The sequence below is a fragment of the Cucurbita maxima genome, unplaced genomic scaffold (assembly GCF_002738345.1).
Source record: "Cucurbita maxima cultivar Rimu unplaced genomic scaffold, Cmax_1.0 Cma_Scf00038, whole genome shotgun sequence".
In the NCBI taxonomy this organism is placed as follows: Eukaryota; Viridiplantae; Streptophyta; class Magnoliopsida; order Cucurbitales; family Cucurbitaceae; genus Cucurbita; species Cucurbita maxima.
Window position 1 is genome coordinate 972,694 of NW_019272054.1, and position 24,027 is coordinate 996,720.

Sequence of the window (24,027 nt, forward strand, 5' to 3'; positions counted from 1 at the left end):
GTAAAGCCTTTCCATCACATCCAAAGCTTAAAACCTTAGATGAATTTCTGATTAGTTGACTTGTTGAGTTGAACGATTACATGTCAGTAGCAGAAGATCGATCTATTGACTTTTGAGATGGTGAATATGTAATGATTTAAATCAATGGCTTAGTTGAGCTGTAGTTGCAAGTTTCTAAATATCAATGTTGAAAAAATGTCAGGTAATATTTTTAAAAAGGTCATCCAAATTATTTAAGTTAACAAATAATCTTATCATTATTGAGATTTTATTGTAATATATTTGTCGAGTCAAAAGCATGTCAATGTGTTCGACATGGCAAGCACCCACTGAATCCACGTGTCCATTCATATGCCACTTAATCACACACAAATTTGAAAATCCGATAAGTTCCAAACCCACCCGATTGGCCCATTCCCAACTTCCCACCACATTTCCTATTCCACCGTTTTGTTACTATGAACCCAACGCCGGAAAAACCAAAAAAAATTGAACCAGCCGCCGGCGAGTAAGTTAATCCACGGCCATTGAAGATCTCAAACCCGCCCTCCGCCGACGAAACCCGGACCGAGCAAAGAACCGGTGGCCCATACCGGCTCAAAACGGTCAAAGAAAACATATTTCTATATTTGCAATGGGTCGAACCGGACCGGTTCTGCTGTGGAGATCGGAGCGGGGCGGCTGGGTGCGAATCTATTGCCCTGATTAAATATATTTTTATTAATTCATATAATATTTGAAACAGTAATATTTATAGTAGACAAAAACGTTACATATATCATATCATATTATAAATATATATATATATATATATAAACTTTAGGAGTATAATTATGTACATAAATATATTTATTCTAAGCTTCTAGAGAGAGAGAGAGAGAATTAAGAATTTTGGTGGGAAAGAACATCAAGAAGAGAGATGGCCTCCGGAACGCTGAGCTCAAGCCGGAATTTTGGGCCGTCGTAGTGGTGAAGAATTGGCCTGAACGAGTCCTCCTCCAATGGCTCGCATACTTCCCTTCTTATCACTCTCACCTGCACACCCCATTTCATATTTACTCGTCAAAATTACTATATTACCCCTCCATTCAAATTTTATTCACGTTTCAAAACTACCCGTTAAATGCAGAATCACCGTAAAACCGAGTGTGGTAGTAACTTAAAACCGTACAGTTATGTTCGAAGTTCAACCTTAATTTTGGTTCAAATCCTAATTTTCATTCAATATTCTAAGTTTATATTTTGTAATGTAGCATTTAATTTTGAATTTGTCGTACTTACTTTCAATTACATTTTAAATTTACTCATATATCTAATTTCTTAAAAATTAAATTCATTTCAAAATTACCATATTACCCTGCATCTTTTATGAAGATTTCAAATTCTAATTCTAATTTTCATTCAATTGTTTCAAAATTACTATACTACCCTTCGCTTTCAAAACTACATTTTTCTAATTTATAGCATTTAATTTCGAACAATAAATTCACACATATAAAAAGAAATATATATACCTGAGCAGGGAAACGGGATTCTCCGGGACATTTCTTGTCCTCCCAAGCCGTCGGATCAATATTTGTCCCTCCAAAGCTTACGGCCTGAAATCATTTAATTGTTACTTTATTAATTAATTAATTAATTAATTATTATGAAATAATCTGTTTTTTCCCCCAAATTTTAAGCAGAAAAATGAAAATAAAAATAAGTAAAAGAAAGAAACGGGACCTCGAAAACGCCGTGGAGTTGGTGCGTAGAGTAGTTGTACAGAAAAAGCGGCAGCCCCGGCGTTATTGCCCTAACCGAATCCCTATACCGCGGCGGCAGCCCAAATAGCTGCCGTTTCAAATTCTCCGCCATCGTCTCGTTATTGCACACGAATACATACCCCCCGATTCTTTCGTTCCTCGGCAGCGCCTCCGCCGCCGGCAGCGTCTTGAACCTCTTCTCCACCGTTCCGTTTTCATTCTTCCCTTTATTCCCCTTCTTTCCCCCTTTCCCTCCGCCATGCTCCGCTTCCTCCCCGCCGCTTCTGTAGTTCTTCCAATTCAAATTCCCGTTTCCGTTCGCCGGTGTCCCCAATTTGTAGTACAATCCCTTGCTGTAATTCCCTCCGCCGTTGTTAATTCCGATCTCCTTAGGGTTTTGGTTTTTCACCGTTGTTCCGTTGTTGATTTTCCACCCGTCGTTGAATCCGTTGTAATCGCTGGCGGTTTTCGCCTTTAAACCGCTCCATAAACCGTATTCGTTTATTGGATCCTTGTTACTTGTACCCGACCCGATCGGGTTCGGTTTCGGGTTCAGAAGATTTGACCCGAGTCCTGGCTTGAAACTGTTCCACGTTCCGAAGTCGTTCACTAGATCGTTGACGTTGGTGTTACTCGACCCGAGCTGTTTCGAGTTCAGGCTACTGCCTATAAGATCCGACCCGGTTCCTGCCTTGAAATTGTTCCACATTTCGTAATCGTTCACCGGGTTCTTGAAGCTATTACCCGACCCGAGTGGCTTCGGGTTCGTGTTGCCACTTAGAATATCCGACCCGAATGTCTTGAAACTGTTCCAGCCGTCTAATAAGACACCATAAAATTAGAAAGCAAAATATTAATTAAAGGAACAAAAATAATATAGAAAGCAAAATATTATTATTATTATTTATTACAATTTTTTTTTTTTTTGTCCATCGGATACATACATGATAGTACATAGAGATGACACGGGTCGGTGACCCCGAAAACAGGGTTCACAACCCAATTCAACCCAACCCTTTTATTTTCGAGTTTAGATTAGGTCGTCCAATTATTTATTTTTTAAAATTATTTAAAAAAATTATTCTTATCAACCATACATGTTACAATAATAACTAAAATCTCATAAAATCAAATATTAAATATAAACGTCAAATGAAAAACCTTTTTAAATCATACCAAAATTTCGATCCAACTCAACTCTTATGAATTGAGTTGGGTAGTTTGTTAAATTTATCATAACTCATCAACTTAACCAAAATTATTACCGTTGATAAAGGTGTTAGGGTTGGAGGCGAGCTTGGAAGTAGAGTTGGAAGAACCGAGCTCGGCTCCGACTCGAACATCGAACGAGTTGTGGTTGTTGCCGGAGACAAAGGAGTTGCTCCAAATGGAATCATTGGTGGACAAATTGGCAAGGGTGGCGGTCTGGAGACGTAGCTGGTCGCTGAATTGCCAGAAAGACCGCTGGTTGCTGCTGTAATTTTGATCCATAATCAGATTTCTTCACCTCGGAATCGCCGAAAACAAAGAACAAAATTTAAACACAGAGTAATTCGGGAATTAGAAGAGAGAGGAATGGAGAGAGTGGGTGTTTGAGGAGAGAGAGTTGGTGCAGAAATGGAGTGATAAATTAGGGAAAGAGGAGGGGCAAAAGGGAAATTTCCTCGAAATGGAGTATGCCGTGTGGAGATTTGTCTAACATTCTTACATTTCGTTCTTCTCTCTCCAACGATCTGATCTTACAATTCACCCCTTTTGGGAGTCAACGTCCTCACTAACATATCATTCGATGTCTAGTTCGAATACCATTTGTAACAACTCAAATCCACCACTAACAAATATTGTCGGGTTTCCCATCAAGATTTTGAAATGCGTATGCTAGGAAGAGATTTCTATTATCCAATCGCTTATTGGGAGTGAAGAACCACTCCTACATACTAACACGAGTTCTTCTAGAATAAAATTTCTTTAACTAAAATATGCTTAAGCATGAAGTTTCTATGACTTAGTTACTGAGATTGAATGTGCAACTTGTTGGTATAGATAATGATAATAACTGAACACATTTCTAATACTGACAACAGCTCGAGTTAATTTATTTATTTATTTTTAATTTGTGAGATCAATTAATTAAATAGGTTGAATTTTTATTTATGTTTGTTGAACTAATGCTTGAATGCTGATGTGAATGACGGCAGAAAAAACGCGTTTTTTATGGGGAGCGTGACACATCCACTCCTTGCTTTATTTCTTTATTTCTTATTCTTCACATTTTATACTTTAATTATAAACTTTATGTACAAAAAAAAAATTAAAAATTTGTTAAATTACAAAATTAGCCTTATTAGTTCTGGCTTATTTAAATTTATCTCCTATGGTATAAAAAAAATATAATTTAGACATATATTATAAAAAAAAAATTATTGAATTAACTTATTCAAACTCACCCCATTATTATTTTTTCTTCTTTTTTAATAATACAAATTGAACCCTTCAATATGTGCAATTTTCAATTACATTTAATACTATAAATAATTTTGATGTGTTATTTCCCTTTAGTCAAAGTTTTCCACAATGTTACAGGACTTTAATATTTATTAATAAAATGATTGTGTACATTGAAAGTATAACTTAGACTAATAAATTAGACTAAAAAATATTTTCCGTCCCTAACTATAGAGACGATGACTTCATATTCAAATCGTTGATTTAGTCGGTATACAATTTAATTTATATAGTTTAATCTTAATAATTTCTAAAGTATGTAAAAATTTAAAATATATATATATATATATATATATATAGGGACCATATAATAAAATATTAAAAGTTTTAATTACACGTAGCATCCTAGAAAGAGCGCACCGCCGTGAAATAAAATTTGCTTAGGAGCTAAGTCTTGGAAGGAGATTTTTCAACTGACTTGACTGTCATGTCTGTGACAGTGATTTGTAAACGTGGCGTATAGCTATTGGGTGTTGACTGAATACTTTTCAAATGCGTGTTATGTGGCGTAACGAGGAGAAGACTTGATGGAACTTTGGGCGGGACTGGGGTACACTATTATGTACTCCGGTTTATACTATTTTCAATTTTATATTTTATAAATATCAATAATTATTAATTTATTTAATTAACCTTTACAATGAGGAGAAGAAATCTTCAAATTTGTTGTAACGGCTCGAGGATTAAAATTTAAATTTGGTATTTAATGGGTAATTCAGGAGGGTCGAACCCAAATCTACTAGGTCCATTACTAACCGATGTTGTTCTCTTCGAGTTTTACTTAAGGTTTTTAAAATGCTTCTGTTCGGGAGAGATTTTCAGACCTTTGTAAAGAATGTTTCGTTTCCTCCTCAACCAACATGAGATCTCACAACCCACCTCCCTTGAGCCCAGCGTCTTTACTGGCACACCGCCTCATGTCTACCTCCCTTCAGAGCTCAGTTTCTACTGACACATCACCTAATGTCAGGCTCTGATACCATTTGTAACAACCCAAACCCACCGTTATCAGATAATGTCCTATTTTGACTTTTTCTTTCGAGTTTTTTCTTAAGGTTTTTAAAATGCATTTGCTAGAGAGAGATTTCCACACTCTTATAAAAAATATTTCATCCTCTTCTCAAACCAATGTGAGATATCACATTATATAAAGATCCCTAACGCCCTCAATTAAGTTTCTATTTCAATCACCACTAGAAAGGAACGCCGATTAATTTAATGAACTAATTGTAGACGTTCGTATCAACGATCATATGATGGATGAAAGCATCGTTAATGCCAAGGATGAAGGAGACAAAGATTTTGGTGAGAGCGGTTTCTAAAAGCTTTGTACTCGCTACAACAAATGGAGGACATATCGAGCTCGAAGCTGACGGAAAAAAAAACCAAACAGTTGGACTATGTCCAACTGCTGGCCCAATGGGCTCATTAATTTTGTCCATATTTTCATAAATTAAGTTGAAAAAGGAATAGAATAAATTCAACTAGTTAAGACATATAATATAAGATATATAAATAATTATTTTTAATTAACGAAAAAATATATATATAAAAACTGTAGTTTATTATTAGTCTACAAAATGGATAATATAAATAACGTTCATTCCCTGTCGAGGCATGTGCAAACTTTAATTAATTCTTTAAGATTATTGAATGATTGTCCATTATTGATAATTCAATTAAACTTCAATTTATTTTAAAAAACATCTATTGATTTTAATTATTTATCCCAATAAATATATATATATTGATTTAATATTTTTTTATTCTCCCAATCACATGACATCAGACAGCTGCCACCTAGATAATAATTTTTTTCGAATTGAATTTATATATTTGTTAAAAAAAAGTTTAATGGGTCGTACGTTTTCTTTTTTCTTTTTAAGTAAAAAAGAAATCTAAATAACTCATCTTATCAATTAATTAAAATATATATGGTCAAATAAATACATTAAAAGTTCAAAATTTCAAGTAAAAATTAATTTTAAAAAAAATAAAAGGGTTCTTTATAATTTAAATTATATATTATTTTAAATTCGTGTATTTTAGTTAAATATTAACGACTATAATTTATTATAAAAAAGTTATTAAATGTGATGGTCGCTAATAATTTCTTATAGTATAATTAGATATTTATCGGTAATATTATTTTTTAAAAACAAAAATGATTGATATGTTTTTTTTGTTTGGGCCACCAATAATTTTCCCCAACATTAATTACTTTTAGAATTGGGACCAAAATCCCACTCACCACAACTTTATAATATAATATTATAAAACCCACATTTCCAATCACATGGATTTTACGGTCGCTTCAGTTAAATTAGAAGTGTATATAGGTTGTTTCGGTGACCTAAACAACTGGAGTAAAGCTCGTAACCCAACCCATCCCAACTATCTATTTTTATGTTGGGTTAGGTTGAGTTGTCGGTTTGTTTGTTTTTTTAATTATTTTTTACAAATCTACTCATCTACTATACACGTTACATTAATAACTGTAATAAAAAAAAATCAAATATCAAATATTCATGGGTTAGAATTCATCACTGACATTAGTTACAAATATCAAATATTCTTAATATTCATAATAATCTTAGATGAACTCGACCAAATTTTTTGACTTAATCTAACATTCAAATAAAACATGTTTTAAGGTAGTTTGGATTGGATAATCTGATTTGTCGGGTTTTGGATTCGTGTGAACGTTAAATAAAACATATTTGGTTAGGGAAGAAAAAGGTGGAAAAAGGTTTAAAAGGAAGAGAAATGGTTGTGGTCCTAAAGGAAGAAAGGTTTGTGGAGATTAATGAATCCAAATAAGAACAAAGAAAGAGGGCATACCAACCAACCAACCAACCAACCAAATTGGTCTCCGCGTGAGGGTTTGCTTACAAAATAATAACATGTCCAATCATCGTACACTTTCCTTTTCTTTTCCAACAAGCTTAAACCCATTATTCACATGATAATATATATTCATATGGGAGAGAGAAAAATGAGTAGATACCGAGAAAGTGACTCCCACGTAATGGTAACACGTTAGGGTTGGTCTTTGAGCTATGTAAGTGTCATGATACAACTGAGGAGGACGATGCATCATTCAACACACTAATAAGAGTGTACAAGATTATCGAGCTAAGATGCAAGTAAGAACAAGAGCAACCGTATCATTAGGTGTGTTAGGGACAAACTTAATGGAGGGTTAGATGGGGCCCGAGCCATAATAATGAAAACTAGAGTCTCGTTTTTTAATTTTAGTTAAGTTTATATGACTACAAGATGTAAACTCGCCAAACTTGGCGTTGATCGAACGTTGAATAGACATTCCACATTCGTGTATAACTCCTTGCCATTTTGATGTGGGTGGGCGTTAGATCAAATATGCTTTAGAATGTACTCTTGGGGGAGATATGATGTTGAGTCTCGTGGCCGAGTGAGTCACCCGATGACATATGCATGTGTCATGGTATGGATGAGCGTTCCAACACAAATGTCTTGAGTGTTTTACTTTGAAAATGAGATTCTAAGGATAGTGTCGAGTGTCACAGATGTGAATAAATGACTCAATATATGCTTTGATAATACTCGAATGCTCGAACATGAAGTTAACTCATGAGTCGATTCATGAAGTATTAGTAGAACTTGATACTTCTCGATTGGTATGTTACTTGCCTGAGTCATCTTGATAAGCGTTATAATGGCAAGTAATGTCCAGTAGGTGATCGTTAAGTCGATAGAAGCCCAATAGGTGTCGAAGTAGGTCGGTAGAGTCCGGTGAGAATTATTATGGCATGGTATATGCCTACATCACATAGTAAACTCCAATAAAGTGTTATAAGCTTGTGTTTGATCCAATGAAGAATTCAAACTTATTTTGATGAAGTTTCAAATTGATGTAAAAGTATGAAAATCATATAGTCGAGAACCGCGATGATCAATGAGACGTGACATCGTGTTTGAAGAAGTTTAGCCTCATGTTGATATAGATAACAAGTATATCGATTCGTTCATGTATCCTTATCGAACTACTCATGTTTAGAATTCAGATAAGGATTTGACATCTAAGTGCTTTGACATTCCCGTGCAACATCAATATGAGTCATTTTAGCATACTTTATTCTTATTCACATGCACCATATGAACATCTACAGTTGGTCACCCATTACAAAATTTATGCATCATCGATTTTCATCTTTTATTTTAAATAAAAAATATAATTTTCAGACAAATTTCAAAATTTTAAACTTCACGTATAAAATTGAAACTTCGTATAATTTAATTAATCTCTACCTTCAAAATTATAAATCTAAATTATTATTTTTTAAAGCTATACTTATAAATATTACTTAATTAAAATATTTTCAAAATTTAAGTTAAGGTTTGAAAATTAAAGAATTAATAAAAAAATTAAATGTTTTTAAGAGGTGGAAAGCGAAAAAAAATAAAAACAAATATAAATTTAAAATATGAAAACTAAAAATAATAATTTAGATTTATAATTTCCAATTAAATTTCTAGCTTTCTTGTATCTTTAACTAACCCCTATTTATTTATTTTTAATAGCTTTAATAAAGTCATTAAAAATTGTCCATTTAATGTGAGTTTGATAATGACTTTGGCAATAATAAAAAAAAAATGATTTTAATGTTTTAAAAAATAACTAAAGTATATATATATATTTTAAAAAGCACTTCATTAAATTTGTTTAAAAAATATTTTCCCTAAAACATTACTTTAAATGGTCATTCTCAACGCACTAAAAAATTTAACAATTATTTATATAATATTTTAAAGAAATGGCTATTTATTTTTATTTAATTAAAACATTTTATGAAAAATCTGCTGACGTGGAATAATCAGGACCGACCAACTGTCTCGTATTTGGGTCTAATGGGAAAGAAAAGACAATAAAGGTTGCCACGTCAGCGTTACGTCAGCCATCCAACACACCACTAACCTTCCATCAAATTTTTCAATATTAATATTAATATTAATTTAGGTAAAACATCTCATCGTCCTTTAGCTATTTAAATTTTCTTGTTTTAAATAATATATTTCGTTTTCTTATCTAATCGATCGTGTGATCTCACATCAATGCAGACGTAAATACTACTGACCCGTTATTGTATTGTATGGACAGGTCATACCGACCTGTCAATTTTTTTAATTAATTCAAAATTTTGGTTACCCTAATTTAATTTCAAAATTGTTAAAAACGTGCATGCTCAATTTTTAAAAAAGAAAAAGAAAAAGAAAAAAAAAGGAGTATTATCCAGGTCAGCGTTGCAATGATATAAGGTCCTAACCCCGAAATGGAATATCTGTACCTAAAAATAAAAAATAAAAAATAAAAAAATCATAAAATATTCTGCCTGGTTAACTCGAGCCAACCATGTTGCCTGCTACGAAGCAGACAACGAAAGGGACGTTACTTAACGGTGACGCCGCTAACACCTTATGTCTTCCGTTACCCAAACAACACGCATGCCGATGCCGTACTATTTACCCAGTCATCTAACGTCGTTAGTTTCTCATTTCTACGTCTTTCTTTCTTCTCTTCCCCACTTCTTTCCGTCTATCACGCCGTCATATTAATCATCTTCTACGGTTACAATCGAACCATGGTTGAGTTTAGAGCCCACTGCAGGTTCACAGTTCGGGCAGCAGAGCTAGTTCCCGTATAATAGGACGCGCGCCAAGCCATATCGCGATTCCTTTTTTTTTTTTTTCTTTTTTGTGACGGCGTTTTTCTCCCCCGACGAGCGACAGAGAGAATCGGCGGTTGATTTTCGAGCGGTTTCTATCACTGGTGCCGTGACGAAGGAGTTTCAGGTTTGTTTTGATGGTTTAATTTCGTTGTAGTTGCTGTTCTTTTGTTTTGAGCCTTTGACTATTTGTTGGGGAAATGGGAAACGTCGGAGGTCTTTGTCGCTGAATCTCTTTTTATCTCTTTCTCTGGAGGACGGAATTGGAGTGAGTGTTTGGTTTGTGGCTCATGATTGGTTCTGATCGTGAGTGTTTTCAGGAGCGTTGTTTTGAGTTGCATTGATTTTTGGTTGCTGTTTCACTTGGGAGCTTGACGATGGCTTGCAATGGAGGAGATTCGTATACGCAATCTTGTGTTTCGACTCAAGGTAAATTTGCTTAATCTTGGATTTTTTTTGTTCTTATTGGGGAAATATGTCGGTGTTTGCTCTGTGTTTAAGATCAGTGGTTTCTTGATAGGTAGTGGAAGAAATGATCTGTACACGGAGCTATGGAGAGCTTGTGCAGGTCCACTGGTTGATGTGCCCCGCGTTGATGAGAGAGTCTTCTATTTCCCTCAGGGGCATATGGAACAAGTCTGTCTAATGTTTTTCTGTTCTTTTTTCCTTCTTTTTTGTTTTTGTTTCAGATCGGTTCTTGTTTTGTGTTGATTCCTTGGAATTTGTTTCCGAAAAGCGTGATTCATGGGGAAGATAGAAGTTAGCATGTTGGTTGATTTATGGGCGTTGAATATTGTAATCTGTCTGTTGTATTTCAATTTCTGAATCATTATGCAGTATGCGTGGTTTTGAATTGGGATTATAACATTTCTTCTGGATTGTAGTTAGAGGCATCAACGAATCTGGAGCTGAATAAGAGAATTCCTCTGTGTAATCTTTCCTCGAAGATTCTCTGTCGTGTAATTCATATTGAGCTGCTGGTACTACTTTTTATCATCTGAAGTTGCTTTGTTATTTCTGCTTATTTCATTTTAAGTTTTGTGCTGAGATTGGGGAATCTAGGCAGAAGTGCCGCTTAAATCCTTCTTATTTCGTTCTTCATTTTTGTCCCTTCCCAGAATATCTGACCTGCTAAGCTTTGTTGTACCTTTTTAAGATTTCAAGTATTGGTATTGGTTCATTCACTTTCGCATGCTTCACATTTTTTAACATTCAACTTCATGTATCAGTTAATGAATAAAGTATTGTGTTTTTATTTATTATTTTCCTCCGTACTCGTAGGCAGATCATGAATCGGATGAGGTTTATGCACAAATAGCTTTGATGCCGGAATCAAATGTAAGAGTTGTTCCAAATTTTGATTATTGATGAAAATTTGGCCTGTCAAATTGGAAATTGTTTTTCTGCATGACAACCGGTTTCATTTCTGGTGTATATCTGCAGCAAAATGAGCCTAACAGCCTAGATCCATGTCCTCCTGAACCAGCTAGACCAGTTGTTCATTCGTTCTGCAAGGTTTTAACTGCTTCTGATACCAGCACTCATGGTGGGTTTTCTGTCCTCCGAAAACATGCTACTGAGTGCCTACCGCCTTTGGTGAGACTTGCTTTTTATTCCTCCTACAAGAGATGTTTTTGCTCTCTCTCTCTCAGTTTCAGTCTTCTTAATTTCCGTTCTGAATTTTTTTCCAGGACATGACTCAGGCTACCCCAACTCAGGATCTGGTAGCCAAGGATCTTCATGGATACGAGTGGCGATTCAAGCATATTTTCAGAGGTAATGCATTATCTAATCATTTATAGATCTTATATACAGAGATTTTTCTTTAGTCATTGATCTATGTAATTTGCTTAATCATATGTTATTTGGCTTATTGCATTAAGCGATCCCCTTTTATGAAAAGGGTGAAAGTTTGGTTATCCCGTCTGCTTTGCCAATAAAATTTTCTTTATTACATGATCAGGTCAGCCACGAAGGCATCTGTTAACAACTGGGTGGAGTACATTTGTTACTTCTAAGAGATTATCTGCTGGGGATTCCTTTGTATTCTTGAGGTAACAGTTTTATCTATCGTCTCTTCCTCATCCACCCTGTCCATTGCGTTTTTATGTGCGAGAATCAGACTGTGTTAACTTCAAACATGGACAGAGAGGTTTTGAACTTTAATCAAATACATAACTTTGAGGCACATGAACAGACAGAGAGACAGAAAGAGATAGGGTTAACAAAGCAATGTTATGTGGAAAACCTAAGCCTCACTGGGAAAAAACTGAAGGACCTAGTCTAGCATAAATCTACTATATGAAGTTACGGGGTTTGGATTTTTAGACTGCTCAACATACTCAAAATGCTTCGACTGTTACTCAAGTTTCCAACCTACATTGCAACTACAAATTATCTTAAGCTTAATATTGTATGCGGTTTTCTCCTTGTAATATTGTATGCTATGGACTCTTTAGTGATAGAAAAAAAATTGTTTAATTACAAGTTTAGTTCCTTTAACTTTCATGTTTGTGCCTAATAGGTCCTTAAACTTGAAATTTTGTATCTTAAAAGTTGCTGATATGTTCAACTTTTTTTAAAATTAATGAATCTTTGAGAATAAAATTGATCTTTGTGTCTAATAGGATGTTAATCATCTTTCCATTTATATCTAGAAAGTTCGTGAATATTAAGAAATGTTGAATGGGTCAAGGTTCAAATAAACAAAATTGAAAGCTCAAAGACTTGCTAGACAAATAGAAAGTTTAGGAGCTTATTAGATAATTTTTAAAGTTCAAAAACTTGTTAGACACAGATTGAAAGTTCATGGACCTATTTGACACTAATATGTATGTTCATGAGCTAAAGTTGTAATTTAACCAAAAAGACGTAATATGTGAAGCACACGTATTGTTTGATCTCGTAAACTGTTGTTTGTTTGAATGAAGATCCTCTAAGGCCTCATGCATGAGCAAACACATCTGCTAATAATGAAGATGTTCACGGGTATTACTTATTTAGCAGTGATATTTTTGCTTGAGTCAGATCCTGCATTCACTAAACAAAGAACAGCAGCAAGCAGTATCTGGTGTGATTATGAGAATGCAGCACAGTGATTGATTTTTTACCATTATTCTAGAGCCCTCTGCAAGCCATCCCCAAGGATTAAACATTCAAATGTTGCAAGAGTTTTATGAAAACATAGATTGCCAACTTAAGCTAGTTACGAACATGACTTGATACTGGAGTTGCATAAGTATTTAACTCGTAGGTTATGAGTGGTTAGGGTATCTGTATTTTTATTAGACCTTTAAAACCTAATGTATCATCATGTGAACTATAATCTGTGTTTAATTTCTCTGGTTGTACAAGCTTTAATTTACGTGAGAGTTGCTTGAATAGGGGAGACAATGGAGAGTTGCATGTTGGGGTGAGGCGCCGTGCTCGACAGCAGAGCAGCATGCCATCATCTGTGATATCAAGTCAGAGCATGCACCTAGGAGTGCTAGCAACTGCGTCTCATGCTGTTACAACTCAAACCCGCTTTGTAGTCTATTATAAACCTAGGTAACTCAGGATTTTAACTCTGAAGTCAATTATATACTCATTGAAGCGGACTGAAACCCTTTTCTCCTTTAAATCAGGACTTGTCAGTTCATAATAAGTCTGAATAAATACTTGGAAGCAGTCAATAACAAATTTTCTGTTGGCATGAGATTCAACATGAGTTTTGAGGGAGAGGATTCTCCGGAGAGAAGGTAGTGAAATAAATAATAAAATTACTAGAATGTTCGAGATGTTTTGAGTTTTATCTCTTGATGTTTTTTTTTTCTTCTTCTTTTTGACTTCTTAGGTTTTCAGGAACTATTATTGGAGCTACAGATATTTCACCTCATTGGCCTAATTCAAGTTGGAGATCACTAAGAGTGAGCTGCCGTGAACCCAATTCCCACCGGGAATATCATTTTAAAATCCCTTTTGAATTATTTACTTAATTTAATTGTTTCCAGGTTCAATGGGATGAACAAACATCTATTCTAAGACCCGACAGGGTATCGCCTTGGGATATAGAACCACTCACGTCTTCAGCAGTCACAGGTCTATCTCAACCGATTTCAAAAAACAAAAGGCCTCGACAATCAACTCCAGCTCATGGTGTGACGGTTTCTTTCTGCTCTCTGTTGTCTTTTATCTGGTCTCTTTTCCTTATAGACATATGTGCGAGTCACTGGATCAGTCGGTCCAATTTGTATTCCAGCTTCTATTTTATTCTTGGTTTCTAATTGAACTGTAGATGGTGCTGATTTGCCTAAGCCAGCACTTTGGGATTCTGGATTGGCAGAGTCACATGATGGTAAACAGTCCAGTAATGCAGCTGAAAGCAGAAAAGGTGAAAATAATGAATTGTGTCACCACAGAGAGACAGATGCTATCAGTAACAGGACATGTGTATCAAGAACACAGGCTGATGGGACCTGGCTATCTTCTACCCAATCCAATAGTCATAAACACCCAGTAAATGACATGGCCCAGGATTATAAAACTGTCCCTGGCTGTGGTTGGTCTTTTCTGTCAGGACCTTCAACCTCTCATTTGGTTAAGTTACGTGATGAACAAATACTTGATTCCACTGAAAATGGGAGGAAAGGAGAAACAGTAGCTACTTGTAGATTGTTTGGTATTGATCTCAATCATTTGGCTAAACTTCCTGCTGAGAAAGCATCTTATCAACCAAGCAGTGTGTCTAGTGACACAGACGGGCGCAGCAGTACCTTGTCAGTAGCTCAGTCCGATCCAAAATCTGACAACTTGGAGGTCTCTGTAGAAAGAAAATCAGAACCATTACAAGCATCTCTGAAGGAGACTCAAAGCAATCAAAGTAGCTCAGCTAACACTAGAAGCCGCACCAAGGTGCAGAAGTTAAATTTGTTCGCTCAATTTAGTTGTAAAGAATTTTGTGTTCAAGAACTAAGTAGGGAATTATTGTTTTACTTTTGTTTGATGTCCAATTGTGTCGAAAGGTTCACATGCATGGGATGGCCGTGGGTAGGGCAGTGGATTTAACCATCTTAGAAGGCTATGACCAACTAATAGATGAGCTTGAGAAGATGTTTGATGTTAGGGGTCAGCTGTGTGCTCGTGATAAGTGGGAGATTGTATATACTGACGATGAAGGGGATATGATGCTTGTTGGAGACGACCCATGGGAGTGAGTACAATTAGATACTACTGGTTCAATCTACATGATTCTTCTCATAGTCCTTGCTTCCACTTATTCCTTTGTTTTCCATCTTTCGCAGAGAATTTTGTAACATGGTGAGAAGAATTTTTATATGCTCTAGGGAGCAAGTGAAAAAGATGAGCTCAGGAAGCAAGCAGCTGACGTCAATAGAAGTCGAAGGGGCTGCCGTAATCCTCGACTCCCCTGCAGTTTGAGATAGGAACTTAATTTTTATCATTTAAACTCCACTTCCGATGTCTTTCCCATGTTTGTTTGTTTTGTTAGAGCTTGTTTTGGTTCTAGGTCGATAATAAAATATGAAATTGAAAGCCAGGGCAAATGAAGGGCTGTTTATGTGACGGTACGTTTTTTAGAGTCGATTACAAGCCAAACTGGATTTTAATAACATGAAAGTCTCAGTAGTTGCCGAAGGAGTTCGACTGGATGTTCGGTGTAATAATGCATTTTATCAGTGGCGTTTGGTTTCTGGGAAGGGGATGAGTTTGTGTGAGCCTTCTTCTTTCTTTCCTGATCAATGTAAATATATGTATTGTCTGCACTTCGATCATTTTATTCAACTAGGCAGAAGACTGGAAGCATTGAATTTGAACGCATTCAAATGCAAATCCTCTTTCGTTCAAGTATAACTCGTGTTTTAAGTTACCTGCATGAGATGTTTAAGCCATATGCCCCACAAACTCAACAATAGAATCCTTTATTTCCTTACTTTTCATATTCAGTGGTTAATGCAATGAAGAGGGGAGACAGGAAGTGTTCTAGTTGGCAATGTTCAAGTAATAGCTCTTTACATTCTGATCTCTAACAGGACTGTTTTGGCTGTCTGAAGATCACAATGCCTGGCTAGCTGCTATCAATTACAGTGGGAGGTTGCAAAAAGCTTGTTAATATATATATATGTTTGTGTATGAATATGGAGGACAACTGGTTCTCCCTCCATGGGAGTCACTCTTTTGAGTTATTAGTCCATTTCAACCAGCAGTGTTGGATCAATACCTTTAGCATATACTCTGACTTGATCCTTCCTGTTGTTGTTGCAGCTGCGGATGTAGGAGTGAATATGATCTCATCTCTGCAGTCTGGTCGGAAGTCGGGGGAGGCTCCGATGAGCCAGCCGATGGCGGGGGTGGGGGAGACACCACAACCGGCAGATCAAAACACCTGGTTGTTGGGATGACTGAGCATCTACAGAGAGGACAAGTTGAGTTGGAGGTGAGCCAGTGATTCATGCAGTCAATATGAAACACATGTTTACATGATGGGACTTGCAACAATTCCTCTTTTATCTCGAATTCTCCTAGGCAGACGCAACACCTGTTAAATGGATAAGAAAATCATTACTTTTTTTTTTTGTTTCAGTGCTCATTTTCAACCCCACACATCCTAAGGCAATATAAGGTTGACTTCAAATATCAATCTCTCCCCCCAAATTGGAGACGTTTAATTGCAAGAAGGGGCCAACCTCAACTATACTCCACGGTAATGGACATGCACTTTTCTTAAGTTTGAAAGTTCTAATTTTCATACTATACATTTGTTGAAACGATGTTCTAACTCTAGATTTATGCTTTTAGTTCAATAATTATGTAATTTCTATTCATGTTGGCCTTTATAATATCTATTTGAGAAATTTAGGTTTATAAACAAAAAGTTCAATCCTTGTGAAGAGAAATAAAGGTTTAAAAGATACAAACAAACAAGGCCATCCTCGTAGGAGTGCTTAAAACTAGGATTTAAATTACAAACTATTATTAATTTACTAAAGTAATAAAAGAATATTGAAACATAATTACTATGTACAAAAAAGAACCAAACATGCCCTTCATCTTCAATATCAATTTTGTCGGCCTAAGGTTCTACAAATAACTCCTTTCAAACAAAAGAAGACAAAAACAAAAGTAACTTGTAGAACCAAAAAGTTTAAACCCACTTTTGAGAAATTAAAGAGAGGATGTCATAAGAGATTCCAATCCTTCAAAAGAACAGTAATCTAAAAAAATCAACAGAAATTGAAAAAAAAAAAAATCTGTTTAGCATTTAGCTTTATCATTGTTTGTTATGTTATGTGTGCTCCCTATTTAAGTCACTAAACCTTCCATCTCTATCTCTTGACTGTTCTGTATTTTTGTCCCCTTTTATCTCTTTCTAACACATTAGTTTCTATTCTAATGAGTCGTAGAGATATCTCGATACACACAAATTATTCGATCTGGAGATCAAGTAAAACTGTTGGAGACATCACTAAACCACCTGAGGACGTCTCTTGCATAGAAGAATTCATGGAGATTTTTTTAGAATCCCAATCTAGCTTACCCAACTGATATAATCTAGAATCCGCTATCGCTTCCTTTACTTAACTTTAGTAGGTGCACCTATTGATTTCTATCCTGAATACTTTAACGAATATAAAGAAGAAAAAAGTATTCCATTCCTGTTATCTTTGTGGTATCTTTTGTAAATTCAGTAAAGAAACTCAGAGGGCCACAGATCTTTTAACGATCAGAAATGATGACACTTACAGAGAATCTCTGGTCCTTAGCTCTTCATTGAATAGGATCTTAGGAAGTTTGTCTACGGGATTATCAGCCTTCAAGTCCACTTGACAAGCCTGTACAATTAAGATCAGTGAGATGAAGAAAAATGGCACAAAATCACTGCAAATCAAACACCCATTTCCAAAAAAGGAAAAAAGATGAATGCTAAAGCTTCAAATCTTCCTTAGATTCTCTGACCCCAAAAGTAAATTACAGAAATGGAAACACCCAGAATAAGAAAAAGACAGCAAACTAGGAAGATGAAGAAACAGAGGAGTTTTGCTTACAGTGGTAACGTAGAGAGTGAGTGTATTGGAAGTAGTTGGAAGTATTGGGGGAAAAGAAGAAGAAGAAGAAGAAGAAGAAGAGAGAGAGGAAGCCCTTCTCTTGAGATAAAACAAGTAGAAAAGAAGGAAGAGAATAATGGAGAAGAGGATGGGAATGGAGAATATGAAGGCCTGATAAAGCTTAAGTTGAAGTGCTTGAGGATAAAGATGAGGAGGGGCTGGAGTTTGAGGCTGACCCATCAGAGCAAAGCAATAAACTTATAAAGATCAAACCCAAAAACTCGAGCCAAATCAGAAAGAAAGAAAGAAAGAAAGAAAGAGAGCTTCTGTCTTTGCCTATACAGAGAAAGAGAGAGAATGGAGAAGCTTGTTTGAATTTAAGGTCAGAAAAGGAGAGGGGATTTGTTAAAATAATGTCACTTTGTCAAGAAAATATAAGCAAATTAAGGCCATTTGGAGGGTTCTTTTTGATGATGGGACATGGCCACAACCCTCCACTGAGTTAGTAGCAGAGCAGAGGGCTCTGTTTTCACCAAGCACTGAGGCCCCCATGTTTGAATCTTCCAAAAGCTTACTTCCATAAGCCATAAGCCATAAGCCATAAGCCAAACCATCTTCCTTGTTTCTGCTTGAGAAAGATGGGTTCTTTTCTTACAAATCATTGTAACTTCAGATGTAAAGCAGTTTGGTTAGAAGGTCAAAATGGGTTCTACCCACCTTTAGGAAGGAAAAAAGAAGAAAAGGAAACAACCTCATAATTGACAGCAAATTGGGTTCTGGTTCGGTTCAAATTCAACTTGAACACGTTACCCAGTACACAATTTTATTACATAACATTAAGGTTGTCCCTCAATTTGTCCCATCAGCAAACAGTGTGTTAATTCATTCCCTGTTGCCACTGCATGTGATGTTTTTCTTCTCTCTTTTGGTTCCTGTTCTTTTCTTACTTTTCTTCTGTGATGAGAGGTTGGAAGTTGGAATAATTAAGTGATGAAGGGTTGGAAGTTCAACTAGAATCCAACTACGGACTTTTGAAATCCTTTGAGTTGATAATTGATGATTTTGATTACTCGATACTTGCTCCTATTTAGAATGAGATGTAATTAAGTTTTTAATTGTACAGGAAACAAAATTTCATTTTCGTAAGTACAAGTACAAGGACCTTCATTTTGATTTGAAAGTTCATAAACTAAATTAAAATTTTTAAAAATACAAGGACCAATAACAAATTTGAAATAATTATTCAATAAAATTCAAACAGAGATTAAAATATTGATGTTAAGATTTCAATTTTTCTGATATATGGACACAATAATATGGATATCAATAGAAATTTCTATAAATAAAAAGGAAGTATAAGAATTATTTAAGTTCATAATCAAGTAGTTTTTGCTTCCAAGCTAGTTAATTTTGTGCATTTATAAAAGATATATGAGATTTGATAAATTCTTAATATCAATATTGACCGTTTGATTTATAGATTTATTGAAATATCGATTACTATGGATATTGATATATTTGTTTTAGTTTCTATAAATATACCTCTTTTGCAATGAAATTTTTTATTAAGTAGCATTTAAAATTAAGGAATATGTATATGTATGTATGTATATATAATACTAATTTAAGTGAAGTTTGAACTTTTAGATATCAATAATGGTTGAATTGTTTAATTATATTCACGTCGATTTTTGTAGTCTTCTGTACATTTTACGACGTCTTCCGTACATTTTACGATTTCTTTATTATTGAGGTCTTAATATAATTGTTTAATTTTTGTAGTCTTCTGTACATTTTACGACGTACATTTTACGATTTCTTTATTATTGAGGTCTTAATATAATTGTTTAAGCATATTACAAGTTAAAAATTTGAATTAAGTTTTGAACCGAATAAAAATTACATTATTTTGATTTGAACGAGAATGAGATCGAAACATCGAGCTTTTGAGACAATAATTAGTATTTCAACAATTAAATTATGTTCGGGTTGAGTTGCATTTTTTTCTATTTTATTTATTATTAAAATAAAAATCTTTAACAAAAAAATAATGAAAAAGATAAAGGAAAGAATATGTTCAAAGCATTATCATAAAGTGATATTTAGAGTCTGAACTTCTCATCATTGAAAAAAACATTTGATGTGTTACCAAAGTTCGTTTGAAGATTGTTTTCAGAATACTTTTCTATTTTATAAATTGGTTTTCTTACAATAAATAAAATCTTCAAATGACTTTCATTTAAAAGGGTAAAAAAAAAATATATTATTTTTTTCTCAACTAAGAAATAAATAAGTTTATTCCTTTCACAATCACTCATTTTTAATTAATAATTTCAACTCTTAACAATATCGTTAACTTTAATCCTTTATTGGATCACAACTTAGAAAAAGTTAAAAGAAAAACAGCTCTGAAATTCTACTCTATGTTCGTATTTTTCTCTGTTTCTTTAAGCACTTTTAAGGAGAATGTTGGTTGATCGATAGATCAGGACAATAGTTGGTGGATCATTAAAAAAATGGTTCATAGTGGTTCATAGTCAGAGTGACTTTTCCAGCTATGAAAGATCAACGTCTAATCTTACTCTATTTCAGTCTCGGGTCATTTTTTAATCATTATCCACAAATGTTTCATTGAAAACTTTTTCGTTTCTCAATGATTGCGATTAGGACGTTCAGAAAAGTTTCATTCTCGTTCCAGTATATTACTATATTCACTAAAGATTGTACTAAGACTAAAAGGAGGACATGTACAAGACTTTACTACACAAACCCGCAAAAATCCTATTCAGAGCATTTGAAGCGTTCGGGGATTAAAAAGAACAGCAATCAGATGGTTATGGATAAAGGCTAAATGGCCATAGAGTTGTCACAATAGCAGCACTCAATCTGAAAAGGATAAGCACAAACAGCAACTACACATCTTTTTCCCATTGCTTTGAATCAAATTGTACAAAACATGATGTGAAACACCAAGAAATTTGATTTACAGTGTCAGATGGCAAGATTTAGTATTTTCGATTCCTTACCTTGAAACTCATTGATCGAATGACATCGTCGTCTGCTTGAAGCACAGCCTCGAGAACTCTCATCGATTCCGGTTTTGTGAAGTAGGTGAAGAGGAGGTTGATGCCATCCATGTAAGTGTTGGTTTCACCAGCTTTGTTCTTCTTTTTGATGCTATATGCTAGTGGAACGAGCCCTCTGTTGAATACTTCCACATACATGCCACCACCAGCAACAAGCAACTGCAAAATGACCCATTCTTATCAAACACTATGCTGAAAACAAAACGAAAACAAAACGAAACTAGCTTGATTCTTACCCACCAATGATTGCTTATATATATCGTTTAAATTACTTGTTAAGAATCACGAATCTCCACAATGATATGATATTGTCCACTTTGAGTATAAGCTCTCATGGCTTTGCTTTTGGTTTCTCCAAGAGGCCTCATGCTAATGGAGATGTATTCCTTACTCATGAACCCATGATCAATCCTCCCCTCGAACAACGTACATCATAGAGCCTCCCCTATGTGAGATCCTATATTGATTGGAGAGGAGAAACGTTCTTTATAAGGATGTGGAAACCTCTCCCTAACAGACGCGTTTTTAAAAACCTTGAGGGGGAATCCTGAAAGGGAAAGCCCAAAGAGAACAATATCTGCTAGCGGTAGGCTTGGGCCGTTACAAATGATATCAGAACCAGATATCAGACGATGTGTCAGTGAGAAGGCTGAGCCGGAGGGTGGACACGAGGCGGTGTGCCAGCAAGAATGTTGGGCCTCGAAGAGGGTGGATTGAGGGGTCCTACATAAATTGGAGAAGGGAACGAGTGTCAGCGAGGACGCTGGGCCCCAAAAGGGGGGGTGGATTGTGAGATCCCACATCGGTTGAGGAGGAGAATGAAACACTTTTATAAGGGTGTGGAAACCTTGCCCTAGCCGACACGTTTTAAAAACTTTGAGGGAAAGGCCGAAAAGGGAAAGCCCAAAGAAGACAGTATATGCTAGCGGTGGGTTTGGGCCGTTACACCTTAATCAAGACTTGGCTTCTTCTCTGAAACCCTCGAATAAAGTACACTCTTTGTTCGACACTTTAGTCACTTTTGATACATCTTTGAGACTCACAACTTATTTGTTCGATATTTGAGGATTCTATTGATATAGCTAAGTTAAAAATCACGAATGCATACTTATAAAGAATATAACAAGCAAACAGCTCCCTATGAGAAATAAATTGTCCATTCAGGCAACTATGCTACGTTGCTATTCGGATCAGGCAACTATGCTATGTTGCTATTCGGATCAGGCAACTCTTCCTCCAAAAATGCTTGGTGACTTTCCTTTCTTTCCTGCCTTTCTTGAATGTTCTCTCATAAACATTGGTCTCAACGCTGTCACTGTCCTAGCTAGTGCCCTCCACATCAAAGCTGTTTAATACTACACTGTTTTCCAAGCACTAAAAGTTGGTTTATGAAGTAAATTTGTTTGACAGGAGATCAAAAGACCAAACCAAAGTGTTTAAAATATAGATTCCAATGGAAAAGTAAATGAAGCATTTTTACGATGGTAAGACTAATGACGATACGCAACAGACAAAAATGGACAATAACTGCTTGTGGTGGGTTTGAGCTATTACAAATAGACAAGGACAAGGACAAGGACGCTTGGCCCTCAAGGGAGTGGATTGTGAGATCCCACATCGATTGGAGTGGAAAACGAAGTATTTTTTATAAGAGTGTGGAAACCTCTTCCTAGCAGACGCATTTTTTAACCGTGAAGTTGATAGCGATATGTAACAGACCAAAACAAACGGGTCAAAATGGAAAATATTTACTACTAAATATTACACAAACCTAGACTCATAAGACCCCTGTCATACCGTCTCCAATGAAACAGAGCCGACAGCAAAACTCCTACATTAACTCCTACATTAGAATTCTGCCACAGCATTCCATAAAGGCAACTGCTCTCCATACACGCTAAAAACATTTTTATGCAAGCATACGGAAATCTCTCCCTAACAGACACATTTTAAAAGCTTTGAAAAAAAGATCGAAAAAGGACAATATTTGCTAGTGGTGGATTTAGACTATTACAAATAGAATCAAAGCTATACACCGAGCGATGTGTCAGTGAGTAAGCTGAGATCCGAAGAGGTACTGCCAGCAAAGATGCTGGATACCGAAGGAAGGTGGAATTCTGTTCCCATTCTCCCACCTCATTGCTTAGGAAGGCCAGAAAGAGCATGTGATCTTCAAACCAATTTAAACACAATAACACACTGAATGAAATGAAACTAGACTAAAAAGCATTCAGTTTTCCACAGAAACCAAAGATAAATTAGGGGAAAGGGAAGAGACCAACAATTCAAATGCCATTACCTCTTCGTACTTCTGGGTGAGAGCGAGTCTTTCATCTTCAGACATATCAGGCCTCAGAATCACCATGGTCTCGTACTTTCGAAGACCAGGAGGACACTGAGGCTCCTCCTTATCTTCAAGGGCATCGGCGAATCCTGTCCCCGGAGGGGCCGGCGGCTCATCCTCAGCCCCAAATCCACCTTCGAAGAAGGAACCTGAAAATTCAAGAGTCTGGGCTTTCACGGACAATCCGAGACCCAAAGAAGGGGCGATTCGGTTGGGAGGAAAGAGGGGTTTGGAGGGTGTGAGGGCAAAGGGGAAGAGAAGAGAGGTTGAAGAAGAAGAGGCGGTGATGAGAGTGGAAGTGAAAGCCATTACAATCTCTGGGCGAGCTCTGCTGTAGAGGCACACTCGGAATTCAGTGGCGACAACGCGATGGCATAGCGGAATCGTTGAAATGAGAGTAGATATGGATAATAGAACATTCAGGACGGAACCAAATACCACATTAAAAATTACTTCTTCAAAGTTCGTAAATTTAAATAAATAAATTTTGGGAAAAAAAAAAAAAAAAAAACCATATCATTAAACAGTAAAATTACTATCTTTTAGAAGTTTTGGGTTCAATGGCAATGTTTATGTAAATATAGAGGCGTCATTGATACA

At 35.6% G+C, this 24,027-nt stretch overlaps 4 protein-coding genes and 1 long non-coding RNA gene across 6 annotated transcripts; 2 read left to right on the forward strand and 3 right to left on the reverse strand.

Moving 5' to 3' along the window:
* Positions 1-750: 750 nt before the first annotated feature.
* LOC111469050 (hyphally regulated cell wall protein 3-like) lies at positions 751-3,352 on the reverse strand. The gene is made up of 4 exons (XM_023114274.1): positions 3,011-3,352; positions 1,726-2,564; positions 1,515-1,598; positions 751-1,035 (listed from the first exon to the last, which is right to left on the reverse strand). The coding sequence occupies exons 1-4, from the start codon at positions 3,234-3,236 to the stop codon at positions 883-885; spliced, it is 1,302 nt and encodes a 433-aa protein (XP_022970042.1). The 5' UTR covers positions 3,237-3,352; the 3' UTR covers positions 751-882.
* A 6,584-nt stretch (positions 3,353-9,936) lies between these two features.
* On the forward strand, positions 9,937-15,768 carry LOC111469022 (auxin response factor 9-like). Of its 2 annotated transcripts, XM_023114233.1 has the most exons (15): positions 9,937-10,082; positions 10,276-10,384; positions 10,476-10,591; positions 10,840-10,935; positions 11,237-11,293; positions 11,399-11,551; positions 11,647-11,731; positions 11,919-12,009; positions 13,340-13,504; positions 13,582-13,695; positions 13,791-13,863; positions 13,948-14,092; positions 14,232-14,848; positions 14,959-15,146; positions 15,238-15,768. In XM_023114233.1, exons 2-15 carry the CDS (start codon positions 10,333-10,335, stop codon positions 15,371-15,373), a joined length of 2,088 nt encoding a protein of 695 aa, XP_022970001.1. In that variant the 5' UTR covers positions 9,937-10,082; positions 10,276-10,332; the 3' UTR covers positions 15,374-15,768. The 2 variants fall into 2 exon arrangements, with proteins under 2 accessions (XP_022970001.1, XP_022970002.1); XM_023114234.1 differs by lacking the exons at positions 9,937-10,082; positions 10,276-10,384; positions 10,476-10,591 and adding an exon at positions 10,640-10,750.
* Positions 15,769-15,854: 86 nt separating this feature from the next.
* On the reverse strand, positions 15,855-19,058 carry LOC111469090 (probable E3 ubiquitin-protein ligase RHA4A). Its single transcript, XM_023114330.1, has 3 exons — positions 17,998-19,058; positions 17,696-17,784; positions 15,855-16,490 (listed from the first exon to the last, which is right to left on the reverse strand). Exons 1-3 carry the CDS (start codon positions 18,235-18,237, stop codon positions 16,175-16,177), a joined length of 645 nt encoding a protein of 214 aa, XP_022970098.1. The 5' UTR covers positions 18,238-19,058; the 3' UTR covers positions 15,855-16,174.
* Positions 16,297-16,793, forward strand: LOC111469112. Its single transcript, XR_002714818.1, has 2 exons — positions 16,297-16,388; positions 16,536-16,793. It is a non-coding gene; the product is annotated as an uncharacterized LOC111469112 (long non-coding RNA).
* A 1,749-nt stretch (positions 19,059-20,807) lies between the features above and the next one.
* LOC111469094 (30S ribosomal protein S6 alpha, chloroplastic-like) lies at positions 20,808-23,851 on the reverse strand. Its single transcript, XM_023114333.1, has 2 exons — positions 23,383-23,851; positions 20,808-21,242 (listed from the first exon to the last, which is right to left on the reverse strand). Exons 1-2 carry the CDS (start codon positions 23,734-23,736, stop codon positions 21,003-21,005), a joined length of 594 nt encoding a protein of 197 aa, XP_022970101.1. The 5' UTR covers positions 23,737-23,851; the 3' UTR covers positions 20,808-21,002.
* Positions 23,852-24,027: the final 176 nt, after the last annotated feature.

Coding starts and splice junctions, on each gene's coding strand:
- LOC111469022 (XM_023114233.1), top strand. CDS start 10,333: ATGGCTTGCAATGGAGGAGATTCGTATACGCAATCTTGTGTTTCGACT. Junction 10,385..10,475: donor ATCTTGTGTTTCGACTCAAG/GTAAATTTGCTT, acceptor GTTTCTTGATAG/GTAGTGGAAGAAATGATCTG. Junction 10,592..10,839: donor CTCAGGGGCATATGGAACAA/GTCTGTCTAATG, acceptor TCTGGATTGTAG/TTAGAGGCATCAACGAATCT.
- LOC111469050 (XM_023114274.1), bottom strand. CDS start 3,236: ATGGATCAAAATTACAGCAGCAACCAGCGGTCTTTCTGGCAATTCAGC. Junction 1,599..1,725: donor AACTCCACGGCGTTTTCGAG/GTCCCGTTTCTT, acceptor AAATGATTTCAG/GCCGTAAGCTTTGGAGGGAC. Junction 1,036..1,514: donor AATCCCGTTTCCCTGCTCAG/GTATATATATTT, acceptor TGGGGTGTGCAG/GTGAGAGTGATAAGAAGGGA.
- LOC111469094 (XM_023114333.1), bottom strand. CDS start 23,736: ATGGCTTTCACTTCCACTCTCATCACCGCCTCTTCTTCTTCAACCTCT. Junction 21,243..23,382: donor TCACCCAGAAGTACGAAGAG/GTAATGGCATTT, acceptor GTCATTTTGCAG/TTGCTTGTTGCTGGTGGTGG.
- LOC111469090 (XM_023114330.1), bottom strand. CDS start 18,237: ATGGGTCAGCCTCAAACTCCAGCCCCTCCTCATCTTTATCCTCAAGCA. Junction 17,785..17,997: donor TCACTCTCTACGTTACCACT/GTAAGCAAAACT, acceptor TTAATTGTACAG/GCTTGTCAAGTGGACTTGAA. Junction 16,491..17,695: donor CTAAGGACCAGAGATTCTCT/GTAAGTGTCATC, acceptor TCCATTTAACAG/GTGTTGCGTCTGCCTAGGAG.